The sequence below is a fragment of the Lottia gigantea genome (assembly GCF_000327385.1).
Source record: "Lottia gigantea unplaced genomic scaffold LOTGIsca_22, whole genome shotgun sequence".
Lineage (NCBI taxonomy): Eukaryota > Metazoa > Mollusca > Gastropoda > Lottiidae > Lottia > Lottia gigantea.
Genome location: NW_008708555.1, coordinates 450,036 through 474,207, shown reverse-complemented (window position 1 = coordinate 474,207; position 24,172 = coordinate 450,036). Strand labels below are relative to the sequence as shown.

General features: G+C 33.7%; 4 protein-coding genes across 4 annotated transcripts; 2 read left to right on the top strand and 2 right to left on the bottom strand.

Annotated features, from left to right (window-relative positions):
• Positions 1-7,881: 7,881 nt before the first annotated feature.
• LOTGIDRAFT_150029 (hypothetical protein) lies at positions 7,882-10,578 on the bottom strand. Its single transcript, XM_009054538.1, has 5 exons — positions 10,460-10,578; positions 9,877-9,920; positions 9,518-9,582; positions 8,836-9,049; positions 7,882-8,175 (listed from the first exon to the last, which is right to left on the bottom strand). The coding sequence occupies exons 1-5, from the start codon at positions 10,538-10,540 to the stop codon at positions 7,938-7,940; spliced, it is 642 nt and encodes a 213-aa protein (XP_009052786.1). The 5' UTR covers positions 10,541-10,578; the 3' UTR covers positions 7,882-7,937.
• Positions 10,579-10,864: 286 nt separating this feature from the next.
• Positions 10,865-14,387, top strand: LOTGIDRAFT_159829 (hypothetical protein; the record flags this gene model as incomplete). The annotated part of the gene is made up of 6 exons (XM_009054537.1): positions 10,865-10,916; positions 11,414-11,606; positions 12,029-12,150; positions 12,574-12,715; positions 12,969-13,098; positions 13,592-14,387. Coding segments are annotated over 6 exons (1,435 nt in total), but the record flags the coding sequence as incomplete, so codon positions are not given.
• Positions 14,388-14,566: 179 nt separating this feature from the next.
• LOTGIDRAFT_115653 (hypothetical protein) lies at positions 14,567-17,633 on the top strand (the record flags this gene model as incomplete). Its single annotated transcript, XM_009054536.1, has 3 exons — positions 14,567-15,058; positions 16,467-16,682; positions 16,944-17,633. The coding sequence occupies 3 exons, from the start codon at positions 14,567-14,569 to the stop codon at positions 17,631-17,633; spliced, it is 1,398 nt and encodes a 465-aa protein (XP_009052784.1).
• A 3,667-nt stretch (positions 17,634-21,300) lies between these two features.
• Positions 21,301-23,043, bottom strand: LOTGIDRAFT_115874 (hypothetical protein; the record flags this gene model as incomplete). The annotated part of the gene is made up of 5 exons (XM_009054535.1): positions 21,301-21,507; positions 21,676-21,725; positions 22,124-22,217; positions 22,630-22,737; positions 22,909-23,043. Coding segments are annotated over 5 exons (594 nt in total), but the record flags the coding sequence as incomplete, so codon positions are not given.
• Between the last annotated feature and the right edge of the window lie 1,129 nt (positions 23,044-24,172).

Sequence of the window (24,172 nt, the reverse complement as noted above, 5' to 3'; positions counted from 1 at the left end):
GTTTCTCAAAAATCTTATGATTTTTAATATTTATTTGTTAATAATTTACAAATATTTTGATATAATTTAAGTTTTTGAGAAATGGCGACCAAGATTTCCATGTTTATTTGGAGGTAAAACAACACTGAATTTTATTGTAATTTCCATTTTACATTGTTTGTTGTCCTAAAAATAAAACAATTATGAAGTAAAAACGATGTTTTGATTTAGTCATTTCGAAATTTTTTTTAAACAGGCTGTCACATATAGTGTAGTTGAATTTAAGATTCCATCGAAGCATACCATCGAAAGAACGTGAACAGCTTTAGGTAAAGGAATCCGACAATTGGGCGCCTTTTCACATTCGTTCCCCGTGCCTGTAACTCTGACCTTTGCCTTAATCGAATCCCTGTTACCAACGTTAGCATATGTAAATTCCTTAATTCGTCGGACACTGCATTCCTTACTACAAATATACATCCGAATCATCACTTTTCAGCATGAACATTCGATTTCAGTTCAAATAATTGGAATCTAGCCCGACAAATCTGACTCTACCCGTACCTCGGATGATAAGTACGGAAGAGATATGGGTACGTGCCGATATCTCATCGGTATATCAAATCTGAGGGAGGGTAGGTACAGATTTGTCGGACTAACTGGAATCAAGCTCTATATGCTGCTAAGATAAAAAAAAAATCCGAGTATTCTATCCATTGAGTCACAATAATTAAAATCATGCAAATCGAACGAAATTGTAACAACTTGATGAAAGGTTGACACAGCGACACCTGTCGGTCCGTCTGCTTGCAACGCGATACCAAGATGGCGGTAAAGTGTAACTTTGACCGAGGTCACGTCTTGTTAGATAATCAAACTGAATAATTACTCCAAATCAAACTTTTCTCAATGGACATAGTTGGAAGAAAAACAGAAATCACATGTTTCAATTAACCTCAGTTGAAATCATTATTCATCGTCATACTACCACACTCTCTATCATAACAACTCTAAAATGGTCGCCTTTCATAATATATACAGCAATTGATATAAAATATATTAAATTACCTCCATATACCAGTAAATGAAATTGATATTTTACCACCTACGTTAGCATATTACATGCATACAGCATATATCATCACTGCTTTGTGATAATATTCAACGTGTCGTTTTACCCTTAAAAACCGGTACCAACGATATGCCTTAAAGCCCCGAAATTGTCGACTCTGTCAAGCTTCTAGATTCCACTAGGCTGAAATTAATATCTGAAATGATTTAACCACCATACGTAAGTATATTACAAGTTTACAATTTTCTTGTCGAAAATTATATTGAGCTTTAAACCAGAATATCTATTAATTGCGTATGAAGATCATCTGACATTTTCTGGCACTGACCAGTCCCGGACTAACTTCTTTTATTTCACGGATAACAACTACTTTAAGTTAAATTATTCTTACATATTTTACAATAACATTAATAAAAACATTCTTACAATCTTAAAACAGGTTATGATAACAACTATTACAACAGATAAGATTATGTGATATCTTATGGAGAACGATTACTTTGATAAATAAATTCTTCATATTTATAATGGATAGCATGTAATACATTTCTATAATTTTGTATGAAAAGAATTACTTAAATAAATAAATTCTTATGGATACAAATTATTTCAATAAGTAAATTCTTATTATATATTTTAGGCATAACAATTCTTGTTATTTTTTATGGATGACAATAACTCAATTAACTATTTATAATAAATTATTCTAAATTTCATTGATAACAATTACTTAAATGAATAAATTCCTCTGATGACTTTGGGTAACAATTACTTTAAATAAATTCTTCTTATAACATAACAATAATTACTGTGATAAAAAAAAGATCCTATCAGAGCAGATGGATAACAATCACTTCAATGTAGTATTTTTTATCTATTATAGATAACAATTACTTGAATGAATAAATTATGAATTTGCTTTATGGATAACAATTACTTTAATGAATATATTCTTCTTATATTTTATGGATAAAAATTACTGTAGTAATGTATACAATCTTCTTATATTTATAGATAACAGCTACTTTGATTAAAAAATTAACTATTTAACTGTTTGGATATCAAAAATAGATTTATTCTTGTGATATTACATACATAAAAATTACTTTAAAAATTGAATGGAAATCTTTCCAATTAATGACAGTGTCCTGAAAAAATTATCTCATTGCACACCACCCTGCATGTCATTTTCGTTTTATTTTTCGTTCGCCAAATCAGAAGTATGATTTCACAGCGATAAATTACTTCCAAGTAAATTGAAACCGTTTTGAAAATTAATTTTTACCATTTTGTGTGAGATTTTAATTTGAAGTTTAACTTGTTGATTATCTGTATTGAAATACAATAGAACATCTGTTACTGTAAACTTTATTATAGATTTACAGTAACATGAAACCTATTCTTAATCACGTATTCTAATCATGACGTCACGGGCACCTTGTTTACTCGCTGCTATTTCATTGGTTAGTAATTATTATCATCAAACCCACATTATAACATCATGAATTAATGAATGTATGACGTCACGGGCACCATATTTATTCTGTATTATTTCATTGGTTAGTAATTATTATCATCAAACCACATTATAACGTCATGGATTAATGAGTATACTATATGACGTCACTGGTATTTTGAAACTACCAGCCTCTGTAATTGGCTAAAACTATTTATTTTAGACCATATTAGAATATTATGAACTAAGTAGCTAGCGGCTTCAATTAAATATTAGAATTTAGATTTATTATTAAATTTGTGAGGTATTATGATTAAATAGACAGGACAATATTTTGACAGTTGGAATTTTCGTTGTGGTCTAATTTGTTATTGTGTATTTCTAAATAGTGAATTAGTCAGGGGGTCTAACTCTTGTATAAGGTTACACCTAAACAAATCCTTCAGGCAAATAAAGCTACATGTCGTCCACCCTCGTTTTCAACAATGTTTTCTTAAGTAAAGCGAAATGACCAGTTATGGTTTAGAATAATAAATGATTATAATATATATCAGGAAATATTAAAGAAATAAATAAATAAGCAGAAGACAAAGTTTTCATAGCCATTATTGGAAGTATTTTATACCTGTTCTTCGGTCTGTTTGTAAGCACACTGTAAGACCTACTGTCAAATCAAAGATAATATTGAAAAATAATGTGACAAGACATGGGTATTTTTCGGCTCTGTTCCAATGAAAGGACATGCTAAAACGACAACTTACAAAGTTGTTTTGAGTTTTTTAGAAACGATCGGTAAATACAGGATATCAACAATTTCCGTTAACAGGAAGTGAACCGTCCGTCGATGAGTTGAAAATAAAATACAATAATAAAATGACATTGTTGGATATAAAGGTATGTAGTTGACAAAATATATCTTTTCTATAGAGCTGAATATATCAATAGTAGAGTGATACAGAAATACCACTGTTAACATAGTGCTGAATACATCAATTGTAGAGCGATATAGAAATACCACTGTTAAAATAGTGCTGAATACATCAATAGTAGAGCGATATAGAAATACCACTGTTAACATAGTGCTCAATACATCAATTGTAGAGTGATATAGAAATACCACTGTTAACATAGTGCTCAATACATCAATTGTAGAGTGATATAGAAATACCACTGTTAACATAGTGCTCAATACATCAATTGTAGAGTGATATAGAAATACCACTGTTAACATAGTGCTCAATATATCAATTGTAGAGTGATATAGAAATACCACTGTTAACATAGTGCTCAATATATCAATTGTAGAGCGATATAGAAATACCACTGTTAACATAGTGCTGAATAAATCAATTGTAGAGCGATATAGAAATACCACTGTTAACATAGTGCTCAATACATCAATTATAGAGTGATATAGAAATACCGCTGTTAACATAGTGCTCAATACATCAATTGTAGAGTGATATAGAAATACCACTGTTAGCATAGTGCTCAATATATCAATTGTAGAGTGATATAGAAATACCACTGTTAAAATAGTGCTGAATACATCAATTGTAGATTGCTATAGAAATACCACTGTTAAAATAGTGCTCAATATATCAATAGTAGAGTGATATAGAAATACCACTGTTAAAATAGTGCTGAATAAATCAATTGTAGAGCGATATGGAAATAACACTGTTATAATAGTGTTCAATACATCAATTGTAGAGTGATATAGAAATACCACTGTTAAAATAGTACTCAGTACATCAATTGTAGAGTGATATAGAAATACCACTGTTAAAATAGTGCTCAATATATCAATTGTAGAGTGATATAGAAATACCACTGTTAAAATGGTGCTGAATACATCAATTGTAGAGTGATATAGAAATACCACTGTTAAAATAGTGCTCAATATATCAATAGTAGAGTGATATAGAAATACCACTGTTAAAATAGTGCTGAATAAATCAATTGTAGAGCGATATGGAAATAACACTGTTATAATAGTGTTCAATACATCAATTGTAGAGTGATATAGAAATATTATAACAGAACTTGAATCATGTATATATAGATGAACAGAGAACACATATACATTTTTTTTATAAAAAAAATACATCCCCCCCCCCATATATACCCATTCATCAGATAATTAATTTATATTCCATTAAAACTCATTAAATCGCCTATTGCTCAATCATCTTGTATTTTTGGTAGCCTTCCTACGGCACCTCCCGCCTAGACTATATGTAGCCTACCTGTCGCACAGCTATATTTTCTAAGAACAATTTAAAATGTGTGTTGTCTAAAGATACATAGGCCTTACATCTTATTTATGTTTTGATTTTATCATTTTGGCAACTTAATCCTAAATCACTCCGTCAAATATTTTTCATATCTCCGTCTAAGTTCCTTTTAGGCTTAGAGACGGGCGTTGACGGCTTCACATGGATGAATTGTAATCGGCAGCCTGTAATTAAAGGACTGAGCTCTGACAAAAGAAGCGAAATATTATCTCGAGGTACAAAGCGGAGTGACTAAGACATCATCCACCTTTTTAACAATTGAAAATTTATTTCTTTATATTTAATACAATAAAAAAGCGTATAACTACCATTTCCGCTCAGGCGTTTCATCACGTGACCGGTTGACCTTAAACGACCGGGTCAAAAAAATATTAGAAACGTTAACCAGACTTTTAAGCTGCAATAAAAACTAATGGGAATCCAATTTGATCGCGACTAAATGAATTACAGACCGGTTGATAATAATGGCTTCTGAATCTGAAGTTAAGCTCGATGTAATAATTTCGTTTCTCCTTTGGGATTATATCCTCCAGCAATACGACTGTAAATTATCAGGTAGCCGAGGAGAAAATTTCAAAATGAATATGTTGACGTGTTTTAATATCTTTATTTCCACAGTCAAGGATTGAGGCTTATTATAATTACAGACACTACATCAACCTAACTGCCATTTTTTATCAAATATTTCACAAATGTGTTTTAATAATCTGTATGACAGATGGGGTCAGTTTCCTGTCATCACGTGACCTGGTTAATATCTCATGTCGTAAGGAATCAAAACATTGCTCGATACAATATTTGCAAATCAATTATTTAAATATCATACTTATCAATCGATTAGACACACGATTTTTCATAAGGCTAAAATCTAAGGAGCATATTATCAAAAATATGCCAAATAAACAATATCAGCCTAGCCTATACTGCCAGGATTCCGGACAAACCCAGTGGCATCAAGGGTTGTAAACTAGTGAGCGCATCCAGTGGTGTTTCCACGAGGGGAAGGGGTTCGGCATGCAGAAAAGAGGTTGGTCCGTCTTTGGATAGTGAAAGAATGACCTATGGCCCCCTGAAAAATTTTGTGGCCTCTGTTCGGCCCCTCACCTGATGTTTCCTAGATACGCCTCTGAGAACGTCACAGACTTCCTTGATGTATGCCGTTGATTTGAAGTAACAGTTTTGATACGTTTCTTAGGACAAAATATCAAATCGAAAATAGTAATTAAAGGATCACAACCGCTTATTAGTATTTGTTAAAGGAGATAATCCCGTTGCTAAAGTTTCAGAATTATCATTTTCATCTCAGCAGTTCATTAAAATTTGAAATTGTAACTGTTTGAGATTTTATCGTTCTAGTTTGATTGCACGTGTCAATCAGAAAGCAAACACGTGTTCTGGAGAACCTGGTCACGTGTGTTGAAGAACTAGGTCACGTGTGTTTAAGAAGTGTAAACGATTGGTTAAGAACTATAAATCGTATAAAAGAGAAGTAGAAAACGTGCCATGATGAAGAAGAGTAATATGATAAGAAATGGTATGATGTAATGTATTATTATCCAGAAGATTGTTATATACCTAGATATAATATTACATTAATAATAGCAATTATCACGTGACGTTTAGTATTAACACCTGATGCTCAGAATAGGCTACGTGACATCTTAATGACGTCATTTCATTATTCACCTGTTTCCGACTAAGTTCGTAGGCACCCCTTGAGGTTGAATGTTCGCAGAAAGAAATATTGTTGAAAAAGTTGAAAAGCAAGGATAGCATACAATCTTCTTAGAATATAAATCTCAATGTTTCGATTCATAATCCTGAGATGCATAACAGTTTCGGCAAATCATGGACGGTAAGTGGGGGTTCTCCACAGAAATAAAATCACAAGAAGACATCTTGATCGTCTGAGAATCAGAATCAGAATCAAAATTTCCGAAATGGGTTAATGAAATTATCACAAGTTTTACAATACCATTATGATAACAAAATGAAGGGTCTTATATGCAAATATGGAAGTAGCGTCTGTTAATTTTAGATGGGGAAATAAACTGAAGCCCCGTGTGTTACAAGCTGTGCATGTTGAAAATCCTTTGACAGTTGGAAATAGAAAAAGATTAGTCTAATGCCGCTTCCCTGGCAAATGTTTCCTCATTTCAGAATGCATGTCGTTATCCGTCTTCATTAGGTGCAGAAAAGGTGGACGTAAAACTCCAATCATTTTATAATTATAACTGTCTTCTTAATGATATCTCATCACAATTACTGCTTTCTGCTTTCTCCTTTCTAGCCTCATTCTCAGCTGGCACAAGACAAACTCTTTCACATCAGCGACACTTAATAACTCAAACTAGCTAATTATCACGGCAGGGAGTGTTTACTCTTTCACACATTACCTATATAATTACTGCGTTATCACCCAGCCTTTATCATCCAGTCCTACTTTGTATACGCATTGCCTCGGCGTAGACAGTAGAAGTCTTGGTGTCAGAGACTATAGTTTTCACCATGTTTTGCTGCCCCGCCCGAGGTATAATTTACAACAGTACCAATTCAGTAATAACATTCATTAGCCCGACCCTCGTCTGTTTCACACCGACTAATATTCTGGTATTCAAGGTAAACTGGTAAATTATTAGGAATAAATTAGGATGGAAATATGACAGGGGTAGTCTAGGGTGTAATTTTAACACTGTCATCCAAAACTACCACTGAGTATCGGAGTTTCAAGTACATCCGGCATCTAAATAATGTTTACATCATATCATATCGTAATTGTATTTTACAACCGCCGTTACTATTTTGAAGCTGGCTTTCTGCTGACGTGTCGAAAAAGAGTAGGCAAATGCCGCCATTCTGGCAAAATATCCCTGTTTGCACATTGCATAACGTTGCCGTCTTCATTAGCCCACATGGTGAAGACTAGTAGGACGTAAAACTCCATTTATTTCATTTGTTTGAAGATGAGACTCATAATATTCATGTAAGCATAGTCTCTAAATAATTATTATAATTAGGTACCACTTCTGCTAGTTTTATAAAGAAATGGTTCGAGGATAATAAACGAAAAAATGTCAAAACAAACAGTTTTTATTATAAAACACATTAAAATTAAAATATTCCTATAATAAACCTAATATCCAGATGGTTTATATTTATTTTCATAAAACCAGAGTAGACCAAACATCATCCCGGCCGGTTTATTGATAGATTCATCATATATCATCTCTCTTCCTTTAGTTACTGGTATTTCGACTGTTTCAATCAGTTCCCCCTCCGATTCCAGACCTCCCCCAGCATTGACTTTCATCACGTCTGATACTTCAGAGTAAAACATGGTCTGTAGATTACCACTAGCGCCGACACCAGATCTGAAAATATTCACATGAAAATAACATCGGAAAGAGCCGGAATTTGGGCGGAGCCCAGTATTCTTTGGAAGGGGGACAGGGGCTGGATTAACAGTCTTAATCAAAATACACAATTGATAACTAACAATTTTGTTTCAAGTTTATATTTTGTTAAGTAAAATATACAAAGATAATGTCGGGATCAACGTAAACTTTCGACTTAGACGACGATGATGAGATGACGAAATTCAAAGCAAGAAATCCAGCAAAATATATACTAAAGAGGCAAAAAAAATACTAACAATTGTGTAAAGACCCACAGATTCTAAGGAACGCTGAACATCAAAGATTTTGCATAAAATGAGTAAAGGGAAGTAATCAATTTTGTCATCAACCTAATTAAACCTACAGACAACAATTGAAGCCGCAAAGTAAGAACAGTTAATTGTTTAATTCATTCAGACTACAATTAAATATCCAGTATCAAAATTCGTACAATAAAATTGTTGCAGCCTCGTCAAAATGTAGAGAACATGAACGAATATCATCAATCTTCTTTAACAATAAAAACTAGGAATGAAAAGAAAAAAAACCAAAGGACTATGCAAGAGAGCCATTCCAGTCAGTCTTTCAACAAAGATTAGTAGAAATCTGGTAACATCAGATTTCATGTTCTCTTACCTAAAAGTTGTTATCTTTTCTATTTTATACAAGGGGACCTTGTAGCCCAGCTCTTCCAGTAATTCTTGTTGAGCTATTTCTATAACACTACAGTCTTTATCAACCAGACCTGCACATAGTTCATGCGTAACGCCCAGTTTAGCAGGATATTTCTCTAGGTCTATTTTCTTCACCCCATTTTCTTCATATTTTTTGGAATTGCAGGAATAAACAGCTGAATGAAAACCATACAAACGTACATAAAGGAGAATATTAGGATTCACAGCACACTTTTCTAGCACACTGCCATTTGGCTCAAACTTTAGTCAATGTTAGTTAGTTTCCATGAATTGAATTGTTAACTAGCATCATTCTAGTCCCAAAATTGATATGAATGTAGCAACCATATGTGTATCAAGAACACTTATAACTTTTTAGCACTATATAGACAGATTTATAGTAACACTGAAAGTCTGCAATCAATAGGTTTGAAAAAGAATACAAGAACCTCGGATTTAAGGGATCAAAAGAGGTCATCTATGCTCGTGTATCACTATTTTTCTGTTTCTTTTCTACAATTTTAATAATAACTTAGAGCAGATTTTTAATTTTTTCAAATGTCAAGGATTTAAATCAATATCTGTGCCTCTATACATTTCCAAATTTTTATTAAAAAAAATTGAAAAAATAAAAGATAAAGTACCTGGTCTGAATTGTTTAACAAATATAAAAACCTTTCTAAAAGGATTGTACACCAGTATTGATACACTGCAATATAAAAAAAAACATCTGAAATACTATACCCTAAAACAAGACACTAAAGCCAGATTGCCATGACTTTTACAAAACAGCTGTGACAATGTTTCTGGATTATCATACGATTATGACAGAATTACCAAGACTTTAAATACCAAAATCTTAAAATGAAACATTTATCTTTGAGTCTAGAAGAGTTTGTTTCCAGTTTTATTGTCACCTTGCTCTTGCTATGAGAGTCCTGAGACAGTTTCAGTTAGATTTACAAGTAGGCTGAAAGAAATATCTAATTTGACCTTAACCTACCTATCTCCAGTATCCATGACGTCCCATATCTTCTCTCTACCATTCTGTAGAAAAAACATAAAAAAATCTAGTCATTGAAATGTTATTTGTTAACTTTAACTACAAAATTTAACTCTGTCTTGAAGGGACCCCATTCGATTTCCTTTTTCTATTAAGTGATTTCAACATATGCAGCCATTGGCAACTCTGTATTTAAAGCTGCAGTATAGGCATCAAGCTTTTCTTCCCCAAATATCTCGGATTACAAGGATGAGAGATTGTTAAAAACGATCTTGCAATTTGCTACAGAGGCAGGAGAAATCTTGGTATTTGATTGCATCTTAACTTATATCTAAAGATAAAACTTTCTTTTTATGAAATTCCTGATCAATAAAAGTCTTTTCAATAAATATGGGACTTATCGATGAATTAAAAAACTTGTTCAATTCTGACAGTTTTTGAAAATGAAAGTAGGGGGAAACAAATTGAAAGTAGAACGAATCATGTGATAAATTCATTGCACCCGATTGGTTGGTAACCGTCAGTACAGCCAAAGGGACTTTTCTCCCCAATTTAATCGTAATGCAAAGGCGTCTAAGATTACCTGCTTATACCTGAGTCGATACGGCCTTAAATATTTCGATTCTGTACAAGTTTCAATGCTCACATCTTGTATATTTTCCATTTTTAACAGTTTTTCATTCCCGAGTTTGTTTTTGTGACAAGGATGATAGGGGTGTCTTTTAACTACCGAATAGTACATTTTTCGCCAACTTCATTCTTGAGGTCCACAAGAATAGTGAAAATTCATAAGGATAATTAACAATATACGAATTCATAATACTTGAAATATTTTAGATATTAAATGTCAAATAAGCAGGAATTCAAATTATCAAAAAAATCGCATAGTTAAATGTAAAATGGGACTTCTTTCTAGTGTGTCGCTTGTTGTTCGGTTGTAAAAAGACATACCGGGAATGATGGGACCGACGCTCTGTAAACATCAACAATGGCCGATGAAAATGGTACGAGTTCAAGGGATGATCATTTACAAATACCCGGTAATACATTATTTCAAACTTTCGTCTTGTCCTCTTCTTGTCAAATCATTGACAATGCAAGCCAAGTTATGATTAAACAATGGTTGAAGTATAGGCCATCATAGAGATCATTTGTCCCCTTCCATTCATTCTGTTTGACTCTTCTGTTGTCATATGATGACCAGAAATAGAATTCCCGAGCGACCTATTGATAAATGTGAATGTGGTGTCGTGTCCAAAATGGTGGAAAGGGTAACCCCGCCATGGCCACTGAACAAGTACAAAAATAGCTGAAATTTACCAAGCCTCTTACACTTTTAGTTATAGCCATTTTTAGCTATCACATTAGGACGCCATAGGAGTTCTGAAAGCCAGCAGACAGCTTAAGAACATGTTAATGAATTTTATGAACATATCAACTCAATTGCATTTTTTACAAAGAACAAAATCCATTTTTATTCTTCAATTTTCAAAGCTGTTGGTGAAAATTTATAAAGTATTTTTTTTGTTTTTTCCAGACTTTAAGGCATTAGTAGAAGAATTGGCAGAAGTTAAAACTGAGTATGAAGAATTGAAGAGCCATATTGTAGAGTTAGAAAAGAAATATGAGAGAATGTTGTCTGTGAAGTCAGGAGGTGGGGATGGTGAAATCAATATATCAGCTAGACTACAACTACTGACAGCTGATCTATTTAATAACTCTATGTTTAGGTTAGTAGGCCAATGGAGATTTACACGAACATTTCTTTTAAAAATAGTTACTCTAGACCTTATTACTATCGTGTATTTCAAAACAAGAACTTGGGACAATTAAGATGTGGTATTTTGCCTAGATATCAGTCCCAGGTAAAGTCCACTTTTTGTTAGTCTGTCCTCAATATAAGGAAGTATGGGGAAAATCCTCTGTTCAATTCTATGTGCGACACTACCCCAATTTTATTAGAATTAAGGCTGGCCTGACTTTGGCCCCCTAATTTCAAATTTTTTAACATTGCACATAGGGAAAGAATTGCATGTGATCTCCATTACTGTGACTGCCCCACTCACGTAATGATTCAAAGATACTCCACTGAGTTAACAGTCAGATGAGCTTAGCTCTATTCACAGATTTTAAAAATGATTTTATTTTACAGTGATATAGTTATAATGTTACAAGGTGGAACTCAAGTTAAAGCCCACAAACTGATATTAGCTGCTAGTGGTAATGATTGGGGTGTAGAACAGTTTGATACTATAGATATGTTAGATCTTACAGGTAGGTTAATAATAATAATAATAGTCCAATAATGGTTAGTCCAATAATATTATCTCCATTTGATGATATTTTTGTTGATTTTTCAAGATATGTGTTATGAAGTATACTATGCTATATTGTATAATGTATATTCTAGATATGAGATATGAAGTATGCTATGATATGCTATATTGTATTTTCTAGATATGAGATATGAAGTATGCTATGATATGCTATATTGTATATTCTAGATATGAGATATGAAGTATGCTATGCTATGCTATGCTATATTGTATATTCTAGATATGAGATATGAAGTATGCTATGATATGCTATATTGTATTTTCTAGATATGAGATATGAAGTATGCTATGATATGCTATATTGTATATTCTAGATATGAGATATGAAGTATGCTATGATATGCTATATTGTATATTCTAGATATGAGATATGAAGTATGCTATGCTATGATAAAATGGGTATATACAGATGAATTTGATTTCCATCATAAAATAAATGATGATTTTTTAATAGAATTGATGCAAGCAGCTAGTATTTGTAAACTAGATTCTTTATTTATAAGGTAAGATTTCATGTGAAAGATAAAACCAATTTCTGGGTGATCTTAAACCCTTTCAACATTTGTGGCAACTCCAGCAACACCAATTACTGTTATGTGCAGAAAAAAGGGGCAAAAAAAACTTACATGAGGTACTTATAACAAACGAAATTGAGGGTATAAGACTAAAAACGTTCAAAACAATTTGGATAGCTATATTATACTTATAAGATGTAAAACAGTAAGAAATAAAACTCCAATGTATTTGTATTTCTAGATGTCAGAAAGCGTTATTAGCTGTATTAAATAGTGAGAATTATGATAAAATATTAAAATCATCTGAAGATTTATCAGCTGATATTCTGTATGAACAATGTCTGAAATTTACTGGTGTACCACACAATAAGGTATGTATGATATCAAGGGTGTAGGCTTGAGGGGTGAGAACACAGTAGTAGCATGAGGTTTATTTCTTATTGCCCCTATCCACTTGCCCAAATCTATTTCATTTTCGCCACTTCTTATTCCATTCCATCAATTATCCCTCTCTCATTTCGCTCCCTTATATATGGGATATATGCTTAAAACGAGTTGGTCAAAAAACAAATTCAGTTGTATTGTTGGCCAATTTACATCACACATTTGCGACTAAAAACTGAATGTAATACAAAAATATTTTTAAGACTGAGCTATTTTGATAGAGTAACATGCAAAAAAAATTCTTAAAGCAAGAAGTATCCTCTTTTTTGATATTATTAAAAATATCAATGATCACACAATTCATAAGTCTGTGTTCACGTAGAAAGCTAGGGCATATTCAACCTTAATATCTGTACTTTTAGCTCTGTATCTAGTCTGAAAATTGTCAATTAAATAATTTTTGTTAATTTGCAATTTCAGACTGGTACAGAGTTATTAGTACAGAAATTAAAACAACATATCGGAGAACAGCAGATAGACTTGATTATCCCTGACAATTTTACACCAACCTCTGCAATAAATTATCGAATTCAGTCGTCAGATAACAAGCGTCTTGCAAATGAAGGAAATTCTATAACAGTGTATGTATCAAATAGTGAGGAACTATTAAACAATGTTTTAAGTGAGGATATTGCCGAAACATATGAAACTTTAGAGGAGACGTCCGAAATTCCTAAATCTACTTCTGGAACTATAGATATTAATAGTACTGAAACTAGTGAAAATTCACATTTGAATGAAATGCTTTATTCTAGTTCTTTGACATCAATTTCTGCTAGCCACAATCAGAAAGTGGAGACAGTTGATTATGGCCCTGAATGTGTTGATATTGGCCCTGAACATGGTGATATTGGCCCTGAATGTGTTGATATTGACCCTGAACATGATGATATTGGCCCTGAACATGTTGATAATGGCCCTGTTACCAGCTCTCAGCATTGCTCAAATACAACCAATTCTGAGGTGACCAACAAAATTTCACTAAAACAAGGAGAAATACCTTCTGAAAATCACTATTTTGAATTAGTAGAGGATAGTGTTGAAGATATTCCTTCAGAAAAGTTTGATCTTGGAACAAATTCAATGCATTTGACTTCTGATGGTGCTTTATTGGCCTTTGAAAACCATTCCAATGCCTCACTTCAAGAAACCTATGTGGACCAAACGGAAGATTCTCTGCATATACATAAAGACAAAGACTCTGTTATTATCACCTGTAATCCAAATATGGAAATTGTCAAAATTGAAGAAAAAAGCGACAATGAAAATGAAACAATTGAAAATTTTGATCTAGATGAGGCACATCAACAGATAGCTGCTCATGAAGAAATTATTGAAACCATGAAAACGAAAATTCCAAAGAAAAAAATGACTGAGGAAAAAGCTGAAAAACTTATGAAAGATTTTACGTGTAACGTCTGTGGGAAGGTGATGAAAAAAAATCACCATTTAATGGCACATCTCCGAATTCATACAGGGCACAGACCCTTTAAATGTGACCTATGCAGCCGAGCTTTCTACGGTAAAAACGACTTGAAACGTCACATTCGAATCCATACAGGAGAAAAACCTTATAAATGTGATGTTTGTGAAAAGGCTTTTACTAGTAATTGTAATTTGAAAACACATTTGAAAATACATGACGAACACAAACCTTTCATCTGTTCATTATGTGATAAAACATTTCGTGTAAAATCTAATCTTACTGCTCATATTCGAATTCATACTGGTGAAAAACCTTTCAGGTGTCAAATATGTCCAAAAGCGTTTAACAGTGGAACAGATTTGGCTATACATTTCCGAACTCATACTGGAGAGAAACCCTTTCCTTGTGAAGTTTGTGGAAAATGTTTCCGATCCAAAAGTAACTTAAAAGAACATATGAGGGTACATTCTGAGAAACACATGACAATGTTACGCAGTAGTTCTGTGACACAGTATAAAAAGATAATTAAATGTGACTTGTGTTTGAAAGAATTCAGTTCTGTAGCTTTTAAATCTCTTCATCTCTTGACTCATCCTGAATATTCTATACCTACTGAATACGTTGTAACACAGGACAGGGGAGAGGTCATTATTAAAGATGCCAAATAGTATAATTTGATGAACACATAGTTTAAACAAAGTATTTCAAAGAAGTTAATGTAATATCAAGATAAAGCTAGTATAAACTGTATAAAACTCACTAATACTGCCACTGAAAATAAAATAATTTTTCTTCAAAGTTTTAATATTTGTAGCTGATTTGAAAGTTACGGATTATCAAATGTTATCCAATAAATGATAAATTGCTTACCCTTTTTTGGTATCTGATGGAAAGGCCTAGTTATTTGCTATCAAAGACTAGGAAGTAGTAGAATTAGAAAGCTGATAGTAGCCCTAAGACACAACATATAGCCTACGTTAGATCCATTCCAATTTACAAGTTTGATGTTTTCAATAAGACACACCCAATGGTTAAACTGATGCAGTAGAAAATGCAATACCTTAATTTGTTGTAGTATTTTAATTGTCATTTCTTACTGGAATTTTGAGGTGAAATAATTCTGACGATTTTAGGAAAAACTTATCAATTTTATTGTTCTAATCTTAGTAAATCGTCAACATTATAAACTCTGCTTTATCAAATTTGAAGTTTTTGTGACTTTGAATGTTTTAAAGAAACAGCTCAGCATTAAATCTGTATGTATATTGGTTATATTTTCAGATGACAGCGAGTTCTGAATCCCAACAGATTGATGACAGTGGTGAAATAGTGGCACAGGATGATGAAGATCTGAATTCTGAACACAAAAACGATGAATACGACAATCACTTCATAGAGATCTCAGATATTAGCTTGGTTAATGTGGAGGGGTCAAACCCTTCAGCTAGCAACCAGAGAACTAGGACAGAACTACAGTTTAACATTGGTGATCCTGTCAGTAACCTGCATGTACAGGAACTTACAGATGATAAACTTGAAATTTTGGAAATTTGTGAAAGTACCACCAAAAAATCAGAGGAAAATATTTCGAAACTTTACACATGTGATGTTTGTAGTAAATCTTTTGAATCAGACAGTCTGTTACAAAGTCATAAAACTTCACATGAAGATAAGAAATGTAGGATTTGTGGAAAACAGTTCAGGCAAATAACAGCTTATAAAAATCACCTTGAAAAATTCCAGGCAGTGCCTCACTGGTCTTGTCCTTCATGCCAGGGAGTTTTTAAATCTAAAGATATTTTTCTACAGCATCAATGTGGGGATCAATTTCAATCTCTACTCTGTGGTGTTTGTGGTAAAGTCTCAAAGAGAGCCAATGATCATGACAAACATATGAGAACACACACTGGAGAGAAACCTTATAAATGTGATGTTTGTAATAAATCATTTTCTCAAATTTCTAACCTGAAAGTTCACTTATTGAGACACACTGGAGAAAAGAAATTTAAATGTTCTGTATGTGGTCGAGGATTCTTAACAAAATCATGTTTTGAGCAACATTTTAAATTGCATAGTGAGAGTCAAGTAATGTATAGATGTGATGTTTGTGGGAAGGAACTGAAAAGAAATCAAAGTTATTTACGCCATATGAAAACTCATAAAAACCAACAAGAATTCCGATGTCTGATTTGTGGAAAGGCATTTGATCAAAAAGCTACGTTTGATTCTCATGTGGAAACTTTCCCTAATAAGGATCATTGTTATTGTCAAGCATGTTTAAAAGTCTTTACAAATAAGCCAGAAATGCTTACCCATACATGCACAATGAAAAGTGTAAATTCCAAGATGAATGATTTTGAGTGTGATATTTGTCAGAAGAGTTTTGGATCTAAACAATATTTAAAACAACATATTCTAACTAAACACGAGGGAATAGAACCTTATCATTGTGATATCTGTAATAAGTCTTTTAGATCTATGTTTTATTATGCTCATATGAAAATACATACTGGAGAAACCAAGTATAAATGTCATGTATGTAACAAAGGAACTGCATCTATTAGTGATTTACGTAGACACATTCGCTCTCACACAGGAGAAAGAGTCTGTACTTGTGAAATATGCGGAAAGAATTTCAAAAGTAAAAGTAACCTAAACAGCCATAGAAAGAGTCATTTGGATACAAGACCTGCTAAATGTGATGTTTGTGGAAAATCATTTAGAGATAATAGTGACTTAACAATACATAAGAGAATTCATACTGGAGAGAAACCTTATCAGTGTTCATTCTGTGATGCTGCTTTTAGATCCACTAGTGCTTTGAATTCTCATGCAAAATCTCATTTTATAAAGAAGCGAATTGAAAGAACAGAATGTAACATTTGTAAGAAGACTTTTTCAACTGTATATAATTATAACTCCCATGTTAAAAAGAAACATCAAGATATAATAGAAGATACTGGTACGGTTGTGCCTACAGATATACTAGAGACAGAATATTCCAGTGAAATTGCTATATATACCTCTTATACTTAATAATACCTGACTTGTTGAATCGAGTAGAAACAAGGTCCACAGCTGAGAAATTTACGAGTCCATTTTGTAAAATCCGGGGTTTTAAGTGTCAACAGTTTAAACTTCCGACAATACTCGGCAGTTTCCGTAAGCTGATTATGTTGCAGAGCGCTAGCATTACTTTCACGGAGGCCGTTTGCAGTTTAAAAAGATATATTAGGACTAAACATAAGGTTAAGGGAGATTAACCCAAGATAACTCGATCATCCAAACGGCCTACCGTCAAAGTTCAAAAAGCGCTCTGCAACAGGTTCAGATTTACGGAAAGTGTTGAGTATTGCCGAATGCTCGGGACCCTGTGTCCATCGTTCTCGCGATTGGTGCCATGGAATTCTCACAGAAGACAAACTTGGAAATTGTCACACCTAAAGTTCCAGATTGGAGCACATTCTTCCCAGAGTCTCAATCTGAGATTTAATTTTATCCGAAAAATAACAGCCAATTCGGGTTCTTGTAAGAAATGATTGTTACAGTATATTTGCGTGTATAATGCGCAGTGGTTACGCTTAAAAGGGCTTGCCAATCTGAGGGTGCACATTTTCGCGCTTCCCCAGTCAATACTGCCAGTTTACCATTCTTATTTATTGTTATTTTGGTGTTTGCTTTTAAATGGATCTGAATTGGAAAACATTCGAGTCTCACAATGATGTGTGATTATAGTTTGCACAGTCAAATGGATTGTAAGGGGATTTGGTAAACTTTTTTATTAAACGTATTGGGGACATTGATAGTATTGATCTGCACCAATTCGCAAAAGGCCCTTATATTATTAAAGGCCTGGTTTAAATGCACATGTTGAAAATCCATTCTCTCAGTGTCTCCAACACACATTACAAGGTTTAAAAATACTCTTTGCAATCCCTTTAACTAGTTTAACAGTGGAACAGGTCAACCTCAGTCAATCTTAACAATCTTTTATTTTGTTTTATTACAATATGTACAAGGTATGCTACTGGCTCTGGAAATGTTAAGTCTGGTTTTCATCTACATCTTCAGTTTGTTGTCTCAATTTGCTGAAAAATACAATAAGATAGTTGGCATGGCACCACTCTGCAACTCATTTTAGTTTGGATAGTCCTTGTAGCAAGAAAGGTTTATCAGAATACTGCGAAAGCCTAGGTATCTATGCGACATGTTTCCGGACCTTAGTAGAATGTCAGAGGCATGTCTATTGATTATAAGGTGTTAGGGGAAGCTGTGTGGTCATGGTCAAGGGGAATTACACCCCCTCTCCACCCCCACTGCCGAAAATTCACATTTATACCAAGGTAATCAGAATAATTTTCCTATTACGTACCTGATGTCTATCCGACCATCCACTGTTAATTTCTTACATAAAATATTCACTTGTTCTTTGGTTAATACTAGCTCTGGCACAATCTGAAATTGAGATATCGAGAAAAAGCAATACATGTACTACCAATCCGAACCGATCATTTTTATGGTTTTTGCTCCGATTCCAATCCTACTTTTTGAGAATTTTCTGATGATAAAAGCCATATTTGGCATTTCTTTTGGTATTCCATTAGTATATCACGTCAGAGGAATGGATAGGGCAACATTTGTCGGGCTACACCCAACCCATTGTATAACGAATACGGGTTTTGGCATGGTCTTATGACGAATGGGGGTGTGGTTTGGACATGATGCACCCAATCATGACAGATGGACCATGCTGGTTCCATATTAGTACCCTTTTCTATTATATATTTACATCCACCCAGATAGCCTGGATTGTGCAACAGTTTGGTAGCCAATGTTCTATTTCAATTTACCTTTAAAATATTTCTAAATTCATCCTGACTAATAAGATTTTCTTCTGACTTAAAAATATCATCAATATTCAAACCGCATTGTGAGACATATTGTTTAAATACACCAATAGTATCTTGTCTGAACTTCACCATCTCGTCCAGGGGGATCCTGGCGTGCTGACATTCTGGTAGGACACCGTCATATAGAACGTGTATAGGTCTCGATGTTGTCAGCTTCTCTAACAGCTCAACGAATTCCCGCTTCACCAGAGAATTCTGAAATAAAATCAATGATAGACTTTTACATTCTTGGTTTCATCTTATATCAATATAGGTGGCTTATAACAAAACACAAGACAATATTATGGAATATAACACACTTCTTTAATAAGGTTGGGCACATAACGTTTCAACACAATATACACGTGTCGTCATCAAAATGTCGTTCAAAACTGATATAGATGGCTGCATCTTGACGAGGATTTCTGAATATTTCTGAAGGCTTACTGTGTTCCGTATAATAATATACCATCTGCTTGGCTTATCTGAGTGCATATTTTGAGTGGAACTTCCTGTTTTAATATCGCGTCAACAGAAGCTAATCCAAGCACTATGTGCTCAGAGCAAGAGTTTAAAGTAGTGTATAAGACATAAGTGAGACGCAGGGCTGTGTAATATGGGCGCTGGCTATATGGTACTGAACTAAATGTGACACTGAAATTGTTTGCAGCAATCATTTCTGTGAAGGCAATGTAAGACCAAGGAAAATGGCCAGAAACATCAGATGGTACTTACTGATAAATCCAAGAAGTTAATGGCACTACTTTCATTTGTTTCTAACGATTTCAATAGAGACATGGCTGCTTCCGCTCCAAAAGGGTTAAAACCCAACTGGAATTTAAGAAAAAAATGTACATTGAAAAAGCTCTCGGTAGTTGTCGTTAAGCTGGTGGAACTTACACAGATGATGGTTTGTGAATTCCATGTAGATTTTGATTTTGAAAAGAACTACGGATAGGTATATTCCATCTGATAAAGCACACCAATATCCTTTTGAATCGTCTGAGATGCGCTGAATACTCCAGATTCATCCAATTTACTGTCGCACTTGATATATTCGTCAATTGATTTATTATGTGTAAATAAACTAAAGTACTAACAATCCGAACCGCAACGAAAACCAAAATCCAAACAACATACTAGTACAATATGGTAGCAGCTAATGAACTTTTCACACGTAGAAGTATATCAATCATAAGTGAGTAAATATGGCATAATGAAAAGTGGTATCAAGTATTATCGTCCATATAATTGGAGCGCAATCATTTGAAGATTTTCATCTTAGAATAGAATAAAGTTTACCTTCAGGACTTGCAGCACGTCATTCTCTTTGATGCCAGATGCTATAAATAGTACACCTTCCGATGGAATTCTTGAATAGCTGACATCGAGTTCCAGCAAAGTTCTGTTATGTTTTAATGCTTTACCAATGGCTTCGGCCCCATCTCGACCTAAACCAGCCATCGATATACAGAACTCTTTCAATCCAACGTTCTCCTGTATGATAGGAAACAGGCACTTAAAACTATGTATCTACTTTAGTCAAATTAATCATTATTGGGAATGATCAAAATCGATCAACGAACAGCACAAAATTCCACCAGATATTCACGAGACAGTGACCTAGACCTAGACCAAGAGCCAATATATGACTCTGATCTGACTTATTTTGAAAATCGAATCTTATTTGCACAGCCACAATGTGTCTTCGAAGACTGTCTCGAAATGACTTCGTATACGTCATGGACTGCTTTTAAAAGCTATCGGTCTAAAAATACCTATATTTATATTTGTATAATAGCAGTCTGCTATCGTTAGACTAAAAAATAACAGTAGGAGATTTTGGTGCTTACCTGAAGACCCTCGGCAAGTAAGACGGCACCTCTCGTTCCAAAATGGTTCCAACTCAAATCTAGAACTTCCAGAGATTCGTTTTCCATTAGTGCTCCTTTAAAAAACACTGCTGCAGATTCTTCAAATCGATTGTGATTCAATCTAAGCTTTTTGAGAGTTTGATTTTTCTGAAATGAATATCAGCCAGTGTCATTAAATATCATTTTGAAAACCACATAAATGGCAAATTATAGTTATTTAATAATGAATTGTCTTCGAATTAGTTTGTGAGGACTTTTAGAAGTCATTGCCTCTTTTTCAAATACATACAAGTACTTTGAATGTGACTTACGTACTATTAAAACTTCGTGGAAAAATGTTGCTGTACTATCGTCTATTTTATTGCCTGTAATAGAAAATAACGCTGTTAAGAATCATGCACGCGCATTCTTAATAGTGACCTGTATATTGTAACGTCTTGAAAAAGTACACCATAGATACTCATCTTCGGGACACGCCTACAGTATTAAGTGTATTCATATTATGTATTTACGGAATAAGGATAATACAAATACTCTAGTATCATTTGGGATGCATTCAAATATAAGGGCCATAGTTGTCCATATGCAAACGGTCTACCGTGAATGTACCGATTGTGCTCTGCAACGGATTAAACATTTCAGCCTGACGGAAACTGTAAAACTTTAAATTTTGTGGACATTCCCTATAAAAAAATGATTGAGACCTTTCATCTACAAAACTGATGCACGTGTATTTGAAGCCCGACCTATATTATAACATTACCTGTTAGATCAACATTGACTAAAGTTCTATTTGATAAGAGTAAATCACACACAGCTCTAGCTCCCACAGATCCTATTTTATTCTCTGCTAAAACCTTCAATAGATTATAGAGGATAAATTTTAAGACGTTCATATGGGATTTTCTAGATTATGTATCGAGGAAACTTGTATAATTGCATTTCATGAGGGGCGCAGTGACTGACATGACCCCCGTGTGTTACAGGCTGTGTACAAATGGAAATGGCTATTGATCTTGTTGTATCTGATGATTTTTGCCATTGTGGTAGTGGGGTTGTCGCGCGCGAAGCAAACCATGCATGCTTACTCTTTTCGAAACACCTGATGGTACTTCCCTTTGGAGGAGTCCACTACCACACAACTTTTATTCTCGATTCTGCCATACTTTATAATGTGAATTTGATTAACGGAATTGTCTTTGCTATTCGAATTTTTTATTCATTAGCCCACAGAAAAGAGGGCGTATACGAAAATAAGCAGAAAATTACCAGATCAGTTATAAAGAAATTTTCTTTTAAAACTCTGATTAAAGATAAAGCTCCATCAGTATCTATTCCATTCCCTGATAGATTTAACTTCTCTATTTGAGTATTTGTCTGAAAAATACAGATATGAAAATAAGTGCCTTTCGGCAATCATCGGCAGGTTCCGTAAGGCTGAATCTTCCCTATGTATATATCTAAATGCACTTTATTTTTATCATTATACAGTCCTTAACTTTGTCAATGTTCAATTTATTAGGTGAAATAGTTTGATTGTTTACATACTTCAAGTGGAATACAGATCGCTTTAGTGTTGTTCTTCCCCAGGCCGTGAAACTTCATCGTCATTTCTTTGTCTTGAATATGTCTGAGGAAATACGACGCCGGGGAAACACCGAGATCCTCGCAGACCTTCAGGTATTTATTTCTACCAGTGGTGTCATGATCTCGACCACCAGGATTCAACCACCCTGAAAAAAGATTGTAAAGAGTTATTTTTTAGAACGTTTATGTGTATTCGGGAAACAGATAGCACCGTCCAATTTTCAGTCAAACGTCTGTGGTTCCTGCAATTTCACCCAAACTATGCATTTTATGCTGGGGATATCAATGGGCAATTGCAATAGCAAAACAATTCCGTTAACCAAACATGCCATACATTTTTATAGTAATGGACTCCTCAAACAAGAAGCACCATCAGACGTTTCGAAAGGGTTCTATAAGATTATTATAGGCTAATATAATGTTTTGTATTTATGCAACTGCCAGTATCCGCTTCTAAGGTCTAACGGTGTAAAAAAAACATCGGGTTTTGAATTTTGAAACATAGCAAACATGAAAACTACATGAAACGATTCGACATTTATCAAAGTTATCTTTCCTGATCTATATTAATCTAGACAAATCCGTTATATTCAACATTTCTGTTTCCTTCGAAAGATAGTGCATGTGAGCAGAGTTTGCATTAGTTTTGATTATGACTATCTTAGCTTTCACTACGTAAAATCGTTATGCTTTTCTTTTCTTGCAACTTAATGTGAATCTAGAAGATTATTTAAGACTATTTAACTTATTCGATCAAATAATTTGAGGAGACAAATTGTTTCTAGACTAGTATGGGCTGTAGCTTGTTTCGGAAACTTATATTATTGTATAATTTCTGTAACAAAGGAATAAAATATTGATTAGACCAATGAGCAAATCTTTGAATCCTTACTACCGACAATTTCCATTAGTTAAGTGGGTTGTCTGTTGAAAGGTTTCCACAATGACAATCACTAAAACATAATGGTAACCAGAGAAGTTTTGATCCACTAATACCATGGGGCCACTTACTTATCTTGGATTATCCCCAGATTAACAGACTCTAGCCAAGTGTTGCATATTATCATTATTATTATGGTATTGCAATAGTTTTATATCTTAAATGAACTTATACGCATCAGTTGTAAGCGATAGTCCGAAAGCTCTTTACAGATTATCAATAGCATATAGATTGTTATATAGGTTAGTTTTATTCGGATACTTTAATATGATCAAGTGAATGATA